The following is an 18927-nucleotide window of genomic DNA, read 5'->3' as shown; positions in this document are numbered from 1 at the left end:
AGGGGTGTGCTGGGCGTTGTAGTTCCAAGAGCTGGGCTTGCCCGATTCTGCATCTGTGCGCATGCTCGGGGCAGGGGCGGTCTTAGAGTGAGGAATATGGCGGCGGTTAAGCTGGTGGTGATGGTTCATCTGTGGCCAACAGCCCGGGGGCTCTTCCGGAACTGTTGGGAGCTTCTGCAGCAGAAAGTTAAGCAGAGTGGGCCAGGCTCTTTCAGTCTTCCATGGGGTACGTAAAGAAGGCCTCCGTGGCGAGGGGGTGGGTGAGGGAACCCCAGGCAGCGTAGTGGACAGTCCTTCCTCGTTCCAATGCGCGATATTTACTTAGAAGAGACAGCTGATCTTTCTGCCCTTCTCCGCAAAGGAAAAAAAAAAAAAAAAAGATAAATAAAAATAAGATGAAAAATGCTCTGTCACATTAGTACACAGAATGTTACTGAAGCTCTTTAGCTTCTGGCGCCTCTTATCTTTTTCTTTCCAGGACACTACCCCTTAAAGGAGTTTGCCCTCTTTTGTGGTGTTTGATTTCTGCGCAGTTGAATCCTGATCCCTCTTTTTCTTTTGGAACTAATTTTAATTGGAATTGCCTTGGATCTTAAAATTGGCGATAATACTAAGGCACTCTGAACAGAGAGCCCACTATGTGCCAAAGCCTGCATGTGCTTCCTGAGATAACCTCCATAACAATCCCATTAGGTTTCTCCACTTTTTCAACTGAAGTCTAAGGCCTGAGGCATTCCAGAGCCTGTATTGTTAACCAGTGGGCTATGCTTAGAAATACTTTTAGGTGTATTGAAAAGGAATACTAGTCGTTAAGTGTTACACAGCTTTGTGTGTATATATATATATATATTTTTAAAGAGTTGCTAGTATCAAAAGCAGTAGTGTAAGTCTGAGAAATAGCAAGGACAAGGTAAGGGAGCTCTGATTTTATAAACAATTTGGAAAAACAAAAGTGAAACGCTGATGGTCACATAAATTAATAATGTTGATGATCTCAGGTGGATTTTCTGCTGCCTCCGGAATGCAATCCAGACAGGTTGATCAAGAAAACGTTCTGTAGTCTTAAGTTTCCCTGTTCTCTGGAGATGCAATTTTTACCCAGCTGTGGTGGATTCACGGAGTAATACCTGTAACTTTAATGGCAGTGAGAGTTGCTAATATGACAATGTGAGAGCCTATCTTTCTTCTCCTACTAAAAGGGATGGGCCTAATTCCCTAGAAGCATGGGGGCTCTTTCTAAAGTTTATTTTTTAAATAAGAATTATATTACAATAGTTAGGAAAATAAACCAATTATGATGTGTCTTCTGACTATGACTCCAAATTTATTACAAATACCTGTGTATAAACCTTTTTCAAAAAGTTAATTCAGATCCTAACACAGAACTTACTAAATTTCTTTCTCTACTTACTGTGTTGTAGCCGCCAGCCCCTGATAGTCACACGGACCACCAGAAATCAGTGAGTTATACAGAACACACACTTTATTCAGCTAGCTGAGTCTGCCAGAGGTACGCATCCCAAATTAAGCAGCCCCGAAATGTAGAGGTACAGGGGTTTTAAGCCCCAAACCCCTATTCTTCATCTTATTTGAACACACAAGTCTATTTTTCTTCTTTTTACTAACTGTCAATTCACAGGTCGGTTGTGCAGGCAGGAGGTACAAAAGCAGAAAGCGTATTGTTAGAGCCTTATGTTCCTATGGGTGAAAGCCAAACAGTAATTTTTCCAGCCAGCACATTTCCCCACTGGCCTTAGTGGAAAATCAAATCCGTGATTCTTCATGCAGAATTTGCTCATAGCCTCTATTTTGTATTACTAAAAGTTTAATAGAATTAATTCTCTTATATATGCAAACAAGAAATTGAAGAAACATGGGCCAAAAGTTAGCAAGAAGAGGAGGAGGAGGATTAAAGGTCCAGCTACAGCAGATAGAAGGGTTGTTAGCCATGGCGACCAATTGAGTACCCTATGAAGACAATTATTTGATTCTAGTCTTTGTTTTTCCCTGGCATCTAAATTTCTCTGTACTAGTAGTAAGCTTTCTCTAATTATTCCAGAGTTACTGGCATAGAAGCAACAGGTTTCACCTATAGTCATACATAATCCGTCTTGTTGTAAGAATAATAAATCTAAACCTTTTCTATTTTGGAGGACTACTTCTGCTAGTGAATCAATTTGAAGCTCTAGCTTGCTAAGCTCAGTTAAGTTTAGGGGAGTTCCTACCCCGACATAGTAAGGGGGTTTTGGGTTTCGGCACAACCAGCAAACTTGTCCTGTGTCTGGGGTGGTCTTATTTAAGACCTTGTGTATTGTCATTAGCATAGTTGTTAATGCTCCTGGTTCTTGTGGCTGGTCTAATGCTGGGGTTTAATAGCTGTTAGGCTACTACTTGGAGGGGCTAGAGCTGGAGTTGGAGTTGCTCCGGAAACAAGTTTTCTTAGGTGTAAGACTGGGGTAGTCTCAGAACTAGAAGTCGTTTGTTGGGTCCTATAGAGTTAACCTTCCTGGAGGGTTCTTAACCTGTATAGTAAAATATAATCCTGAATCATACCCAGTTTTATATTATCTGATACCCAGTGTCTGTCCTGTGAGCCAATAGTGTTGTCCCCCAAGGCTAAAAGTTTTGATGGTCATTATAATAGGATTGCAAGACCCAAGAGAGCATGTGGAGGGGCTTGGTCTTCTATGATCATCATTTTGTTTTTTATAATTATCTATAGTAGAGATAGTCTCACAACCCCAGTTAGCACAAGAAAATTGGCCTTGGCCCTCACATCCAAGTCCCATATTACCCATGCAGCTAGAGATCCCCGGGTAATGTCCTTGAGGACAAATATAGAATCTTATCCCTAAGAGGCTTTTCTCAGCTGATAATATGCCACAGCCGAGTCCCCCCTTGTAACATAAATACGCTCCTGTGCCTAAGAAGGATCCCAATCCAAGGTGGTGTCTGGCCGTTGGAATGGTGAGGGGATCTCTGGAGTACCGTGGCTGGGGATGTTTTGGGCAGTGATTTCACCGGTCTCAGTTACTATAAGCTCCTATACTCTAGGCCGGTGTATGTTTCTGTATGCCTGAGCTAAAGAGGAAAAAAGGAAGAAACAGGGTTAGACATATGTACGCTTGAATCTTAGTCTTAAGGGTCTGTCTTCCTGAGCTGTCCACTCTTGTGCTGCCTTCACATGAGAGTGATGAATCCATGATGGGATGCCGTCTACTTTAACTGCAGTGGGTGTTGTCAAGTAGACAGCGAAAAGTCCTTTCCACATTTGGGTTCTAGTCCCTTGGAAGTGAACTTCCAGATTCACACAGAGTCCCCAGGCTGAAACTGATGGGGAAATCTGTCCTCTGGGGCTGAGTGAGCAGCACGAACCCGGGACCAAATCTCCTTCTGTACACTTTGAAGGGCCTGCAAAGACTTAAATAAGACAAGATTACATAGTTCTGCCTTTTTCTCAGCTTCTGTTCTAGGTACTAAAGGTGTGGGTTTTCCAAAGAAAATTTCAAATGGGGCAAACCCATTAATATATGGAGTACACCTGGCTCAGAGAAGCGCGAAGGGGAGACGTTCTACCCAGGTCCCACCAATTTCTAAACCTAACTTGACTAATGTCTCTTTTAGAGTCTGATTCATTCGCTCTCCTTGGCCCGAACTTTGGGGCTAGTAGGCGCAGTGAAGTTTCCATTGCAGATTTAGGTAGCTAGCTAATTGTTGTAATACCTTTACTATGAAGGCTGGCCCGTTATCCAAGCCTAAAGTTCCGGGGAGACCAAATCGAGGGAGGTTCTTACAGTAGTTTCTTAGTAACTACTAATGCGGTCTCTTTCCTGGTGGGGATGGCCTCTATCCATCCTGAAAAGGTGTCTAAAAACAAGTAAATATTTGTAGCCCCCCTACAGTCGGGGTTACCTCAGTGAAATCTACTTCCCAGTGGTCCCCTGGATAAGTTCCTCTTTCCCTATGCCTAGGTTCTTCATTCTTCCCTTTTTTGGATTAACTTGGTTACAAGCTGGGTATCATGAGGCAATCTCTTCTGCAGTTCTTCTCCCTTCTAACAAGTGAAAGTAGGAGTCTAAAGCTTGGAGCATCTTGGTTTGCCTTAGCTGTGTGGTCTGGTGTAGCTGGTGCAAGAGAGTCCTTCCAAGGGCCTGTGAGAGCCCAATTTTTCTCTCTAGGGTCATCCACCACCCCTCTTGGTTCCTAGTGGCTCCCTTATCTTGAAAATATATGTTCTCTTTGGCCGTATAGGTTGGAGACGGAGGCAATTCTGGGTAAGGGACAACAGACAGTAGATGTGCTGGGGGCCCCACTGGCCTTGTGGCCACTGTTCTTGCCTCTGCATCGGCTTGTCGGATTCCCTCAGCCTCAGGACTATTCTCTTTTTGATGCCCTTTACAATGAACAATAGCAAGAGCCCTTGGCATCTATATGGCTTCAAGTAAGGCTAAGAGCTCCTCCTTGCTCCTCCCAGCTGAAGTCAGAAGCCCTCTTTCCTTGCAGATGGCTCTTTGTACATGTGCAGTGGCAAAGGTGTATCAGCTGTCAGTGTATATTGTGACTGCCTTATCCTTTCCCGATCTTAGTGCCTCAGTGAGGGCGATGACTTTGGCCTTTTGAGCAGAAGTCCCATGGGGAAGAGCTTGTGACCAGATGGTGCCAGTTAGAGTTACAACCCCTGCCCCAGCATACCTCCTTCCTTCCTACATGAAGTTGCTCCTGTCTGTAAACAGAACTTCATCAGCCTCAGGCAGAGGGGAGTCTTTGAGGTCTGGCCGTGATGAACACACAGCATCAGTGAAATCTATGCAGTCATGAACGGGGGTTTTGGGGTCTGGGTCTGGCAACAGATAGGCTGGGTTGTTGATAGTAGCTTTGGATTTTAGCCATACGTTTGGGGTCATCCAGTACTTCTTGTTGAATACCTACTAGGCTATCTCGACAATTTGGGACAGGTTCATCCCTGCAAAGCCTTCTAATTTTTGTAATTTACACCAGATATCGGGCTGCCTGAGTAGCAAAGGCTATATTAATTGCCCGCTGGTTTTCGGGGGCCTCACGATCAATGGGGGTGTATACTCGGTACGCCTCCTGTAGTCGTTCAAGAAACGCTCCGGGGGATTCCTGAGGTCCCTGTATAACTTCAGTTACCTTAGAAAGGTTAGTTGGCTGACGAGAAGCCATCCTAATTCCATCAATTAGAATCTGGTGGTACTGATCTAGTGCCGTTCTCCCTGCCTGAGAATTGCGTCCCCAGTCTGAGTGGGTGGAGGGAAATTCCTCCTCGATCTGTTCTCCTGCTTCTTCAACTTTCCTCCCTCCCACAGCTATCTTTCGTGTTTCAGTCCAAATGCGTCCATGTTCTTCTGAGGTCAAGGGGGTAAATAAAAGCTGTTGGCAATGGTCCCAGGTGGCGGCAGTGAGTCTGAAAGACACTTTCTAATTCTAAGAGTCCTATTAATGCCTGGGGTTTCTCAGAGAAAGATGGATTTTCTGCCTTCCAGTTGTACAGGTCACTAGTCGAGAAAGGCAAGTAAACCATAAAGGGCCTGTCAGTGTGATGCCCCTGGGGTGATGCTTCTCACAAGGGGAGGATGGCCCGAGTGGTGGTATCGACTGGTGCCTCGCCTGGAGCGGGAGCAGGAGATCCATAGGGGTTACCTGCCTATGTCCGAGGAGGTGAGGTGGTGCTATTTAGCCTCTGTTCTGGATTATAGGGTGGGGGAAGGTCACTGTCCTCTGGTGGATATTGGAGGACTGAGGGACTGGGCCGTCTTGGAGATTTGGTTGCCGTATGTTTCAGGGTGCCCACAACTAACACTCGTGCCCCTAGAGAAAAGGCACACTGGCAGAGCCAAGGAGGGGGGTTCTGAACAAGGTGTAACAATTGATCGATGTGAGGAAACTGATTGGGATGTCCTGGGTCTTCTGTGACAACTTTCTAAACATTCCTCACTAAACCCCTGTCAAAAGAACTCTCCAGAGGCCAGTTTACACCAAAAGACTGCCACTCAACTTCACACAGTGTTCTTAGTCTGCCTGGAGAAAACTTTATGCCATAGTCAGCTCACTCTACAAACCCTTCTTTGAAATGTCGCAGGAGACACCTCAAGGGTGTCTTCTGTGAACCCGGGCCTCCCCCCCATCGCTTGCACAGAAAACACAAGACAGACACTCAGACGAGAACAATTACGGGAGTGTAGGTGGACCCAGAGAGGTCCGCCACCTACAACCCAGACAAGACCAGAGGCAATAGACAGAACTCGATGACAGGGCACAGGCGGCAGCATCCCGTGGCCTGGCCATGGTCCGGGAGTTATGACTATTTCCAGAATCTCCACGGACCCCCAACGGCTGGTCAACAGAAACAGAAAGGTACATTTTTATCTAGACGTCGAGGCCTCAGAGATTCCCATCGGGATCAGAAACAAAGAGTGTGTCCCTAAAGCTTGCATCCTTGACAATTGCATTAACCCCATAACAGCATTGAAGGGCCCTGAAATGTCTCAGGGTGGCCACCACTTTGAGTCCATAACAGGGACAGCAACTGCTTCGGAGGCCGATCTGATCTTTGATCTCAGGGCCACTTCCTGAGATCTCGCTGGGGCCTCCAAATGTAGCCTCCAGCCCCCAGTAGACACGTGAACCACCAGAAAATCAGTGAGTTATAGGAAAACATACTCATTATTCAGCCAGCTGGGTCTTCCAGGCTATGCAGACCCCAAATCAAGCAGCCTTGAAATGTAGAGGTACAGCATTTTTAAGCCCTAAACCCCTATTTATCCTGTTTGAGCACACAAGTCTATTTTTCTTCTTTTTACTGTCAACCCATAGGTTGGTTGTGCAGGTGGGGAGTGGGGATACAGAAGCAGAAAGCTTATTGTTAGTGCATTATGTTCCCATGGGTGATAGCCAAACAGTAATTTTTCAGCCAGCACAATAACATAGAGCCTTGAGCTCATTCTTTTTATTAGAGAACAGACAGGACTCAAAGTTAAATATTATGGAGAACTAAATGACAAACTGCCTGCCAGGTTTTATGACAAAGCAGCTATTTCACTATGAACATAATAAAAACTGCCAGTAGTTAGTTATCTCATTATAGGTGAGAAGTGCATTGGGATATCTCAAGATTAGATTTACTTGTAAAGTAATTAGGTATACTGCCCACCAACTGGATGTGGAGAGTTCAGTGGGTTGGTTTGTTTGTTTTGTTTAAATTAGGTGCCCCTCAGACTTTTATTCATGTTTACTACTAAACCCCTGAGTTCTGTTTTCCATAAGGTGAGAAACTCTTGGTAGAGTTTCACTGATTTATTTCAGCAGGTGTCTCTAAGAAAAAATTCTATGTGTCTTCTTTAAAATTGCTTTATATATAAGCTTTAGTATATTTTAATAGCTAAGGTTTCCCATTAAATGTCTATTAAATGTAATCTAAATTATAAAGATGTCTTCATATCATTGATTGTTAAGGAGACTATTTGTAAAGTCATTTAGAAGTTAGAAACTGATTCTGAATCTCCATACTTTATTTTGCAGGACCAGCATTAACAGTCCAAGGTCCAGCTATTTTTACAGAACCAGCAAATGATTCTAATGGAAGTAAGGAGACATCCAGCCTTTTGGATAGTATCTTTTGGATGGCAGCTCCCAAAAACAGACGCAGTATTGAAGTTAACCGGTGTAGGAGAAGAAACCCTCAGAAGCTTATTAAAGTTAAGGTAACATGTTGATTTTTGTGGGTGTGTTTTTCTCATGACTACCACTGCATATTCTCTTAGTATATTCACGTAACCTTTGGGTAAACTATTCTCAGATCTTATATGTCTTCTTTCTTTTGGTCTAAATAAAATACAATATTCTCGGTATGTATGTATGTGTATGAATGTATGTATGTATGTCTGCTGTCCTATAGCCCAAATAGTAGGGACACAGTCAAGTATGAAGTTTGGTGTTTATACGGAGGACTGGGTTGTGAAGAGCCTATCTGACTTTATTTGTGAGTTGTGCCAGTCCTGTGCTGTGTGATTTTAAACCATATATGGGTAAAATCTTAATTGTGACAGAACCTAAAATTAAAGTTAGAAGCAGTAGGTATATTGGATCTTGGGTTTTACTGACATTTACATATTTACTTTATTATTCATTGTGAAGGAAAATTCTTAGATAAAAAATAGCTAATATCAAGTGCCGATGATGTATCTAAGTACTTTATGTGAATTACCTCATCAAAACAGCCCTCCAAAGTAAACATTGCTTTGTTCAGTTTTAGGATGAAGAAACTGAGGCAAAAGAATTTGGCTGTGGTCACAAACTATTAAATCGTAGAACCTGAATTTGAGCCCTGGCAGTCTAATTCTTGAGCTCAATTTTTCCCTTGAAACTTTTTTTGTATGTTCTTATCATCATACAATTCCATATATCTGTTCTCTGCATTGGATGCATGGATACACTCTCTTCATTGATTTAGTAAGAAAAAATATAGTGTTTATTGCCTTCGATCTTTTAATTTATAGCTTTAATAGCTGTTATTTGAACTTCTGGTTACTCCATAGCATTCCACGGTAGCAGTGCAGTGCTCATGAAACTCCAGAAAAAAAAACTTACTGTGATAAGCTTCTACCTTCGTTATTAAACTAAATCCTGAACTTAAATCAAGAAGTATTACTGTCATAGTTGGGACCAGGCTTAATATCTTGACCTGAAAAATACTTCATTAAATAAAACAACAATAATTCATACATACAGTTAGATGAGATAATTTAAGATTTTAGGAATGATCTTTTACAGGTCTATTATGTGATCTCCCTGACTGCGTTGATTCTGAGGGGAAAGAATAGCTCTTATCCTGTGCATTCACTTTCTTTATTGAATTTTCTGCTACATATAGTATAATATGTTGGGTGCTTTGTCAGGAAAAGAGTACCTACTGACTATGGGTATCTTTTCTATTCCTCCACTTGGGCATGCAATCTAGTTTCCAGTGTAGCAGAGTAAAATGAAAAATTGGTTAAGCAAGTAATTTGCAAGGTTCTTTGTTCTTTTTGGACAATGAAATTGTTTTTCTCGTTTGCTTCATAAATATATGTATATTAATCTTATGAAGTATTTCAGTTTCTTTGATGCTACTATTTACTATTTCTTTATGAGTTTTTTAAGTTTCATTAAATTTATCAGGGTGACTGATTAATAAGATTATATAAGTTTCAACTGTACAATCCATAGTACATCATCTTTATATTGCATTGTGCGTTCACAACTCAAAAGTCAGGTTTCCTTCCATCGCCATATATTTGGCCCCCTTTATCCTCCTCTACTTCCCCTCACCCCCTTCCCAGTTGGTAATAACCATATTGTTGTCTGTCTCTAAGTTTTTTTGTTTGTTTGTTTGTTTTTGTTCGTTCATTTGTTACTTTCTGTTTTATATCCTACATATGATTGAAATCATATGGTTCTTGTCTTTTTCTGGCTGATTTTGCTTAGCATGATATTCTCAAGATCTACAGATATTATTGCAAATGGCAATATTTCATCTTTTCTTAAGGCCAAGTAGTATTCCATTTTGTGAGTATGTGTGTCTGTATTCACACATCTTTATCTAGTCATCCGTCAAAGGACATTTAGGTTGTTTCCATATGTTGGCCACTGTGAATAATTCTGCAGTAAATAAAGGGGTACATATATCTTCATGAATAAATGTTTTCAAAATTTTGGGGTAGATACCCAGAAGAGGGTCATATGGTAGCTCTATTCTTAATTTTTTGAGGAACTTCCATACTATTTTTCATACTGGCTATACCAATTTACATAACCACCACCAGTGTATGAGGGTTCCTTTTTCTCCACCTCTCTCAGCACTTGTTATTTCTTGTCTTATTGATGATAGCCATTCTAATGGGTGTGAGGTGCAATCTTATTATAGTCTTATTTGTAGTTCTAACAACTAATGAAGTTGAGTGTCTTTTCATATATCTGTTGGCCATTTGTATGTCTTAGAAGTCTGTTGAGGTCCTCTGCCCATTTCTTAATTGGATTGTTTGTTTTGTTGTTTAGTTGTATGACTTTGGGTTTTTAAAAAAATATTTTAGATATTCCCTCATTGAAGGTATTGTTTGCAAATATCTTCTCCCATTCACTTGGTTGTCTTTTTGTTTTGTTGATGGTTTCTTTTGCTGTGCAAAAGAAGCTTTTTAGTTTGATATAGTCCCATTCATTTCTTTTTGCTTTTACTTCCCTTGTTTCTGAGGTCAAATTCATAAAATCCCCTCTGAGACCAAGGTCCATAAGTTTAGTGCCTATGTTATTTTTTCTCGTTTTTGTTTTTTTTTTTTTAATGTATTTTATTGTTTCAGGTCTTATATTTAGGTCTCTGATCTATTTTGAATTAATTTTTTTAAATGGTGGCAAATAACAGTCTAGTTTCATTCTTTTGCTTGTGGCTTTCCAGTTTTCCCATCACCATTTATTGAGGAGGCTATCTTTTCTCAATTGTATGTTTTTGGCTCCTTTGTTGAAAATTAGTTGTCTATGTAACTGAACTCAGGTCCAGCTCCTTGCTGCTTATAAGCCAATACTCGAGAGATAAGAGGTTGGTAAAAGGAAAGTAGGTTTATTCAAGAGCCAGTACCCTGAGAAGACAGTGGACTGCTGTCACAAAGGCCATCTTGCCACCTCAGTGCAGGCAGGGGTTATTATAGGGAGAGGGCTGAATAAGGGGTGGGGAAATTTTAAGGCTGCAGGGAGAAGGTTGAGTAAGGGGTAAAGTTGAAATTCCAAGGCTGCATCTGGGAGGGAAGGGAGAAGGTCTCCTGGCCTTGGCTTGTTTCTCATGCCACCTAGTCAAATGAAAGTTTGGGGAGGATTTTGCAGTCAATCTTCTGGCTCCAAACAATATGGGAACCAAATGCCTTCCTTTGAAGTCTCTTCCTAGGGTTCCCAATCAAGCAAACTGTTACACATTAGTTAAGGCATTTATTATGTACATAAAATATGGGAGTGAGATTTTTAAGGAGAAAAAGGAAAAGGAAAAAATGATTACAATCATAAGACTACAGTAAAACCACAGCAATCACTGTTACATATGCATGTGGGATTATTTCTGGACTCTCAGTTCTGTTGCATTGGTCTATATGTCTGTTTTTCTGCCAACACCATACTGTTTTGATATTGTAGCTTTGTAGTATAATTTGAAATCAGGCAGTGTGATACCTTGAGCTTTTTTCTTTCCCTTTTATATTGCTGTTTGGACTCTTGTGGTTCATACAAATTTGATGATATTTTGTTCTATTTCTTCGAAAAATGCCATTGTGATTTTAATGGAGTTTGCGTTAAATCTGTATGTTACTTTGAGTAATACATCATTTTAACTATGTCAATTCTTCCAGTCTATTAACATGGAATAGCTTTCCATTTCTTTCTTTCTTCTTCAGTTTTTTTAAAACAATGTCTCGTAGTTTTCAGTGTATAGGTCCTTCACATGTTTCATTAAGTTTATTCCTAGGTATTTTTTTTGTGTGTTGAAATTGCAAATGCAATTTTTTTTCCTTTTATTTTTTTCCTGAAATTTCATTGTTAGTATTAGGAATACAGTGGATTTTTGAACATTGAGTTTATATGCTGCAATTTAATTGCATTCGTTTATTGTTTCTAATAGTTTTTTAGTGGCATCTTTAGGGTTTCCTTTATAAAAAATAATGTCATCTGCAAAAAGTTACAATTTTATTTCTTCATTCCCAATTTGGATGCCTTTTCATTCTTTCTCTTGTATTATTGCTCTTGCTAAGACTTCCAGTACTGTGTTGAATAACAGTGGTGCCAGTGGGCACACTTGTTTCCGATCTTAGAGGAAAAGCTCGGTTTTTCACCATCAAATATGACATTAGCTGAGAATTTGTCATACAGTATGTCTGATTATGTTGACAACTTTTCTTCTATATCCATTTTATTGAGTTTTAATCATAAATGGATATCTTGTCAAATATTTTCTCTGTGTCTATTAATGTGATCATATGATTTTTATCCTTTATTTTGCTAATGTGGTATATCACATTGATCTGTTTGCATATGTTGAACCATCCTTGTGCCCCTTGAATGAACCCCACTTGATCATGACATAATCTTTTTAATGTATTCAATTTGCTGGTATTTTGTTTAGGATTTTTGCATCTGTATTCATCAGAGTTAATTGTTCCGTAATTTTCTTTTTTGTGTTATTCTTTCTGGGTTTCAATATAAAAATAATGTTGGCTTCATAAAATAAGTTAGGAAGTATTGCCTCTTCAGGTTTTTGGAAGAGTTTGAGAAGGACGGGTATTAAATCAATTTTTAATATTTGGTAGAGTTCATTAGTGAAGCCATCTGGTCCTGGGCTGTTATATTTTTGATGATTATTTCATTTTCTTTATTGTTGATCATCTATTTAGGTTTTCCAGTTCTTCACAAAAAGCTTCTAGGAAGGTTATATATTTCTAGGAACTGTTATTGTATAGTCTATGCTATTCTCGTATAGTCGTTTGTTTTTCTATGGCGTCCTTTGTAACTGCACTTCTTTTATTTCTGATGTTTATTTTAGTTTTTTGTTTTTGTTTTTTTTCTTAGTCTAGCCAGAGGTTTGTCAATTTTATTAATATTTTCAAAGATCTTTGATGCATTAATTTTTTGCTGTTGTCTTTTTCTCTATTTTGTTTCATTTTGCTAATTTTTATCATTTTCTCCTTTCTACGGACCTTTAGGTTTTGTTTGTTCTTTTTCTAGTTCTTTTAGGTGAAATGTTAGGCCTTTTGTTTTAGATTTTTCTTGTTTCTCAAAGCAGGACTGTAATGCTATAAACTTCCCTCTTATTACCACTTTGTTGCATCACCCAAATTTCGATGTCATATTGTCTTTCTCATTAATATCTGTATATATTTTGATCTCTCCATTTATTTCTCCTTTGACCCAGTCATTCTTTAGTAGCATGTTGTTTAATCTCCATATATTTGTGATTTTTTTCCACTTTCTTTTTGCAGTTGATATCTAATTTCAAAGCATTGTGGTCAGAGATAATACTTGGCATTTCAATCTTAAATTTGTCGAGGCTAGTTTTATGTCCCAATATATGCTCTATTCTTGAGAATGTATAAACTGGTGTTCTGGGATGAAAAGCTCTGGAAATATCAATTATGTCCATTTGATCTAATGTGTCATTTAAAGCTGATATTTCCCTTTTTTTCTGTTTGGATGATTTATCCATAACTGTCAGTGGGTTATTTTAGTTCCCTATTATAAGTGTTTTTGTGGGTTTCTCCCTTTCGTTCAGTTAGTAATTGCTTTATGTATTTTGATGTTCCCTGATTGGGTACATATATATTAATAAGTGTTACGTGTTCTTGATTTTATGTCTTTCTTGTTACCTTTTTTATCTTGAAATCTCTTTTGTCTGATACAACTATGGCTAAGTTCGCTTTTCTCTGAATGTCATTTACTTGGAGTATCATTTTCCAACCCTTCACTTTGAATCTGTATTCGTCTTTGCAGCTGAGATGTGTCTCCTGAAAGTAGCATATGGTTGGGTTTTAGTTTTTAATCCATCCTGCTACTCTGTACCTTTCAATTGATGATTTCAGTCCATTTACATTTAAGGTGATTATTGATGTATGAGGATTTCTTGTAGCCATTTTATCTTTTGTTTTCTGATAGTTCTGTGTCTCCATTTTTTCTTTTCCCTTTTGTTTGTGTCTTAGTTTGGTGGTATTCTGTCCTTGCTCCCCCTACTCTTTCTTTTTTTTTTTATGTTATGTGTCTTAGTTCTAGATTTGTATGTGGTTATCATTAGATTTATGTTAAAGTTTTATATGTATAATAATCTTTTTTCTTTACATCATATCTCCATTTACCTGTACAAGCTCAGTCCTTTACTCCCTACCCATTTATATTTTGTTGTCACAAATCACCCTTTTTTCCTGTGTATGCATTTTCAAATTGCAGTAACTATCGTCTTTTTTTTTTTTAATGTTCGTATCTCCTTTAATCTTTATGTTATCTTTAAATGTTTAATACACTATTCTGAACAAGAGATGCAATTTCCTGCTTCTGTCTGTTAGTCATCTCATAGTTAGATATCCTTTTGTTTTTATGTCTTGTGGTCATAAAGTCCCTCAGCTTCTATATATCTGGAAAAGCTTTTATTTCTTTTTCATATCTAAAGGATAACTTGAGTGGTTATTTCTCTCTTTCAATATTTTGAATGTGATTTCACTCTCTCCTGGATTATAGAGTTTCTGCTAAAAAAATCCAACAATAATCTAATGAGGTTTCCTTTATAATTACCATCTTTTTCCTGACTGCCTTGAGAATTCTTTCATTGTCATTAATTTCTGTCAGCTTTAATATAATGTACCTTGTATGAGGCCTTTTTGGATTGAGATAATTAGGTATCTGTTAATTTCTTGGATTTGTGGATCCAATTTTTTTCCATAGGCTTAGGAAGTTCTGAATGATTATTTGTTTTAATAGACTCTCTGTTCCCTCCTCCCTCTCTTCTTTTGTTATACCCATTATTCTTATATTGCTCTTTCTAATAGGGTCACATAGTTCTTGTGGAGTTCTTTTATTTTTTTTTCAATTCTCTTTTCACAGCTGAGTCATTTCTAGATTTCTCTCTTCAGTATCGCTAATTCTTTCCTCTACCTGGTCTTTATTCCCTAGGCTCACTAGTTCATTCTTAATCTCACTGAGTTCTTCAGCTCCAGAATTTACATTTGGTTCTTTTTTATAGTTTCAGTCTTTGATAAAGTACTCCTTTTGTTTTTCGATTTTACTTATGTGTTAATTAAACTGCCTTTATGAGTTTTCTTGTATCTCATTGATTTTTTTCAGATATGCAATCTTGAATTCTCTGTCATTTAAATTACACATTTCCATGTCTTTAAGTTTATTTTCTGGAGGTTTTTAATTTTTTTCTGAGCTACCTCATTACCTTGGTTATTTGTGGCAATTGATGGATTATTTCTCTTCCTTGTCATTAGTGGTAATGAAATCTGTTTGTTTGTTTTTAAGTTTTTGACACTTTACTATTTAGTAGGTTGATAAGTAGAGGTCCAACTTTTTGTTTTTCAGTAGGTGGCTCTGAAATGCAAGTCTTTATTTTCTCTTATTTGCACTGCTGGGGCTTCTGGGATCTCCTTCTGGCAGTTTTTCCTCCTCCATAGACTATGTCCTGTATTCCCTGGGGATGTGGGTTTCTTCTCTCTGACCAGGTTACCTCAGTCTCAGGGCACCCTCTCCATGGGGGAATATGATGGATTTGGGGGCTTCAGGCCTGTGAGATTCCTGTGTCATCCTGTGTCATCTCCTGTAACTAAATACTGCCAGCAGTGTTGTGCTGTCTCAAGTGTCCCTGATGCCTCAACTAGTATCCACTGCCTTGGATAGGGGCCAAATGTGGTGAGGCACAGCGGCCGGCCCAGTGTCTATGGGAACGCCGCTCCACCATGAGCTCCCCAGTCAAGGTGCCCCTCAAAGTCCAGGAGGCAGATGAAGCCAAGCTCCGACAAACAGAAGCAGAGCTCAGGAAAGTGGACGAGGCTATCACTCTTTTTCAGAAGATGCTATGATACACCAGCTCTAACCCACAGTGGTCTACCATAGGGGTGGCAGCAATAAATATTTTGCCACAAAACAAAACAAAACGGGAGACTGGTAAGTACGTTTGTGGCCTTGTTTTCCTTCCAGTAATGGCAGTTCACAGACCTCAGCTGCCACACTTCTGTATCTCCAGTCTGGTCACTAGGTAGAGCTACAGTGTGTACCTGTCCTTCAGGGAGAAATGTTCTTGCCTGTCCAGTTCTCAGGGCTGTGGGAAGAGTGTGCCCTGTAACCTGATACCTCCACTGCTACATCTCTGCTGGGGGCACTGTGAGCTCCAGCTCCAGGAAGATGAAGGGAAGTGACTGTGCATCTGTGGCTTTGTTTTCTGTCTGGTAATGAATGGTTGCTGCTAGATCACAGCTATTATACCTTTGTGTTCTATCTCTACTTCTGAGGTTAGTTAGCTACACTGTGTGCTGGCCACTCAGGCAGGAATGTTGATTTTATCCCCCTGTTCCTTAAGGCTGCAGAGTGTCCTCTCTGTACCCTGACACTTCCACTGCTACCAAGTTTGTTGGGGCCATAGTGAGCTCTGGGCTACATCTGTGGCACCAGTTTCTGTTTGTCCTTCTTTCCTCTTCCCCCGTTCACTCAGATACACCCACCTTTAGAAGTTTCAATTAGAGGATCTCTCAGATGTGTTTGTGTATTGAGAAGGGAATCCTTTATTGAATTATAGCTGTCCAACTTGTAACTTCAAGGGGAGAGACCTGGAGGTCCCCTTATGCCACCATGCTGCTGACATCATTCCTGTTTTTATATTTCAAGTCTTTTTTTAAACACATCAGAAAGACTTTCTTTAAAGGATGTAATTCTCATTATAGTTGGAAAGATGTATAAAAACTTATCAAAATATCCTCAAGTTGTAACAAAACAGGTAAGTTTTAGATTAAGGAATAATCAGTGTTCTTATATAAAAAGAAAAATTACAGTATCCACCAACTATACTTCATATATAGGAATTTGAATTACACTGTGATAAATCAGGGGGAGCCAACTTGTAATGTATTTAAAGTAAAGTTGAACTAGATGGTATATGACCTCATACAGCATGATTATTCCAAGAAAATTCAAATATAAGCTCTTGTCAGTAATTATTTGTTCATTATTTTGCCTCTTGTTAATTTTTTTTTTCTTTTTTTAAAGAACAACATAGACGTTTGTCCTGAATGTGGTCACCTGAAACAGAAACATGTCCTTTGTGCCTATTGCTATGAGAAGGTGTGTAAAGAGACTGCCGAAATCAGAAGACAGATAGGGAAACAAGAAGGGGGCCCTTTTAAGGCTCCTACCATAGAGACCATGGTGCTGTACACGGGAGAGACACCATCTGAACAAGATCAAGGCAAGAGGATCATTAAACGAGACCGGAAGCGACCTTCCTGGTTCACCTGGAATTGACACCAGAGATGTTTAAATAGGGTAACTTAACATAAAACATTTCTCCTGAAAGAAAGGAAGATTCTTTGTTTTTAATGTTTTGTGCTTGTTTTAAAATCAGTATAGCTTGAAACATCTTTATGAGCAGTTTTAGTGTGGATAATTTAAAGAATATGTTAGGAGTAAAGTCTGAAAATGTTTGTTCATGCAGAGGCTCGGTGGATTTATATGTCCGTTTCTATTATAAGGTTTTAAGTATATGTTAGGTTTTCAGGACAGAACAATAAAACAGTTTTAAATTCACATCAAGAGTTGTGTGTTTGGCTGTGATTTTGTTTGTTTGCCACTTTTTTCTTACATAAGAATACTTACAGAAGTACATTTGTTTAAGTAATACCTGGAAATAGGTTATTATTTGAATTCTGGGTAATGTTTTTAAGTTGGTGGTTGTTGCAGTAAGAAAAGATTTGTTCTGTTTTTTCTTTCGTTGTTTCAGCAAACTAAAATTACCTTTGGTGAAATTTATGTGGGACATATGTTAATTAACGTGGTAGTACAAATATAGTTCTTGACATTTTACATTAAATCAAAACGACATTCAGAATTCCTTAAATGGCTCATGAAATTTATAATTTATTGTTTTGGAAGAGAGATTTATAAAAGGAAATGTGAGTAAATTCAGTAGTACACAGAAAATGTGCTAAGGATGTTGCCTTTGCTTGCATTTTCTAAATATCCTTTAACTTTATTTTACATCTTATCATTTTCCCTTTATAGCAATGGCCTTTTTAACTTAAAGCAATTCATTTCATATTTCTTTCTTCCCCCATTCCTCTGTCTACCTTGAGCAGAAGGTTTGCTATTTTGTTTCCTGCCTCATTCAAAAATAAATAAAGGTGAGATAGGTTTTAAAACACACAGAGATAAGAGAATTATGGTTAAATGGAAAAATCAGTGCACAAAATAAGATAATACCCAGAATAATGCATGACAGAATACTTACTAGAATTAGACAGCAAATTGAATACTGAACTTTCTTTTCCTTGGAAAGAACTTGCACGGCTAAACAAGGTAAGACAAAAATCCAAAATGTACCACTATCTTGGTACCAAGACCTCGGGACATTTCTTCTGGGGAACTTCATAAGGAGGATTTTGTGATGGGATAATCCATGTTATCCCTACAAGTAAAGTGACTGGTTTCATGAGGTACAGTATAGACTGAAAATATGTTGAAATGCAATTCAATAAAGGCAAATTCTTAAAAATTCTAAAGTGCTGGAATCCCAGTAAATAGCTCTTTCAAGGATTGACTTGAGCTATGCATAGAATTGAGTTTCTAGAGCAATTGATTATCTGAATATTCTTATTAAGGTAACTCTTTGGATAATTATTTCTTAGTCTCTGACAAGCCTTAGAAATTCTATGTGTCACACTTAAAGTAGGTATTGGATGAGTAGAATCAGTGATTCAAGAAAACTCAGGCTAAACAGGTACATACCTAATCTACTCCACTGTGTGCTCAGCATCTCAGTGGCCAAAATAAGTGTATTTCTAGGTTTGTCATCTTCGTACTTTGATTATGAGAAGGCTCTGTATGTGGGTAGATGGAAGAATATGCGGGCAGGGTCACTTTTCATGGACAGATGAACATTATAAAATGGATCTCCAAATTAGTAAAAAACATGTTTAGTCATATCAGAAAACCATATCATAAAGGAGAGTGCCTACTACTTTTTTGAAGAGGTTGTTCTCCAAAGTTATATGATACATTTTATCACTTCGGACCTTCCAGTTTTACTATTAAAAAAATAAAAAATCAAGAGTTTGAATTAAATCACTTATGCAACTGCTTCTAACTCATCATCTAATCTAAACCAGGAAGAGGACCTGTTCCCAGATTAACAAAATAATTTTTCTA

General features: G+C 38.7%; 1 protein-coding gene across 1 annotated transcript; it reads left to right on the top strand.

The window, feature by feature from the left end:
• Nucleotides 1–72: 72 nt before the first annotated feature.
• Nucleotides 73–17316, top strand: MRPL32 (mitochondrial ribosomal protein L32). The gene is made up of 3 exons (XM_036231047.1): nt 73–226; nt 7540–7721; nt 16774–17316. The coding sequence occupies exons 1-3, from the start codon at nt 97–99 to the stop codon at nt 17026–17028; spliced, it is 567 nt and encodes a 188-aa protein (XP_036086940.1). The 5' UTR covers nt 73–96; the 3' UTR covers nt 17029–17316.
• Nucleotides 17317–18927: the final 1611 nt, after the last annotated feature.

Source organism: Rousettus aegyptiacus, unplaced genomic scaffold (assembly GCF_014176215.1).
Source record: "Rousettus aegyptiacus isolate mRouAeg1 unplaced genomic scaffold, mRouAeg1.p scaffold_m13_p_13, whole genome shotgun sequence".
Classification (NCBI taxonomy): Eukaryota; Metazoa; Chordata; class Mammalia; order Chiroptera; family Pteropodidae; genus Rousettus; species Rousettus aegyptiacus.
The sequence above is the reverse complement of the archived record's forward strand: the minus strand, read 5'-3'. Positions and strand labels throughout refer to the sequence as shown.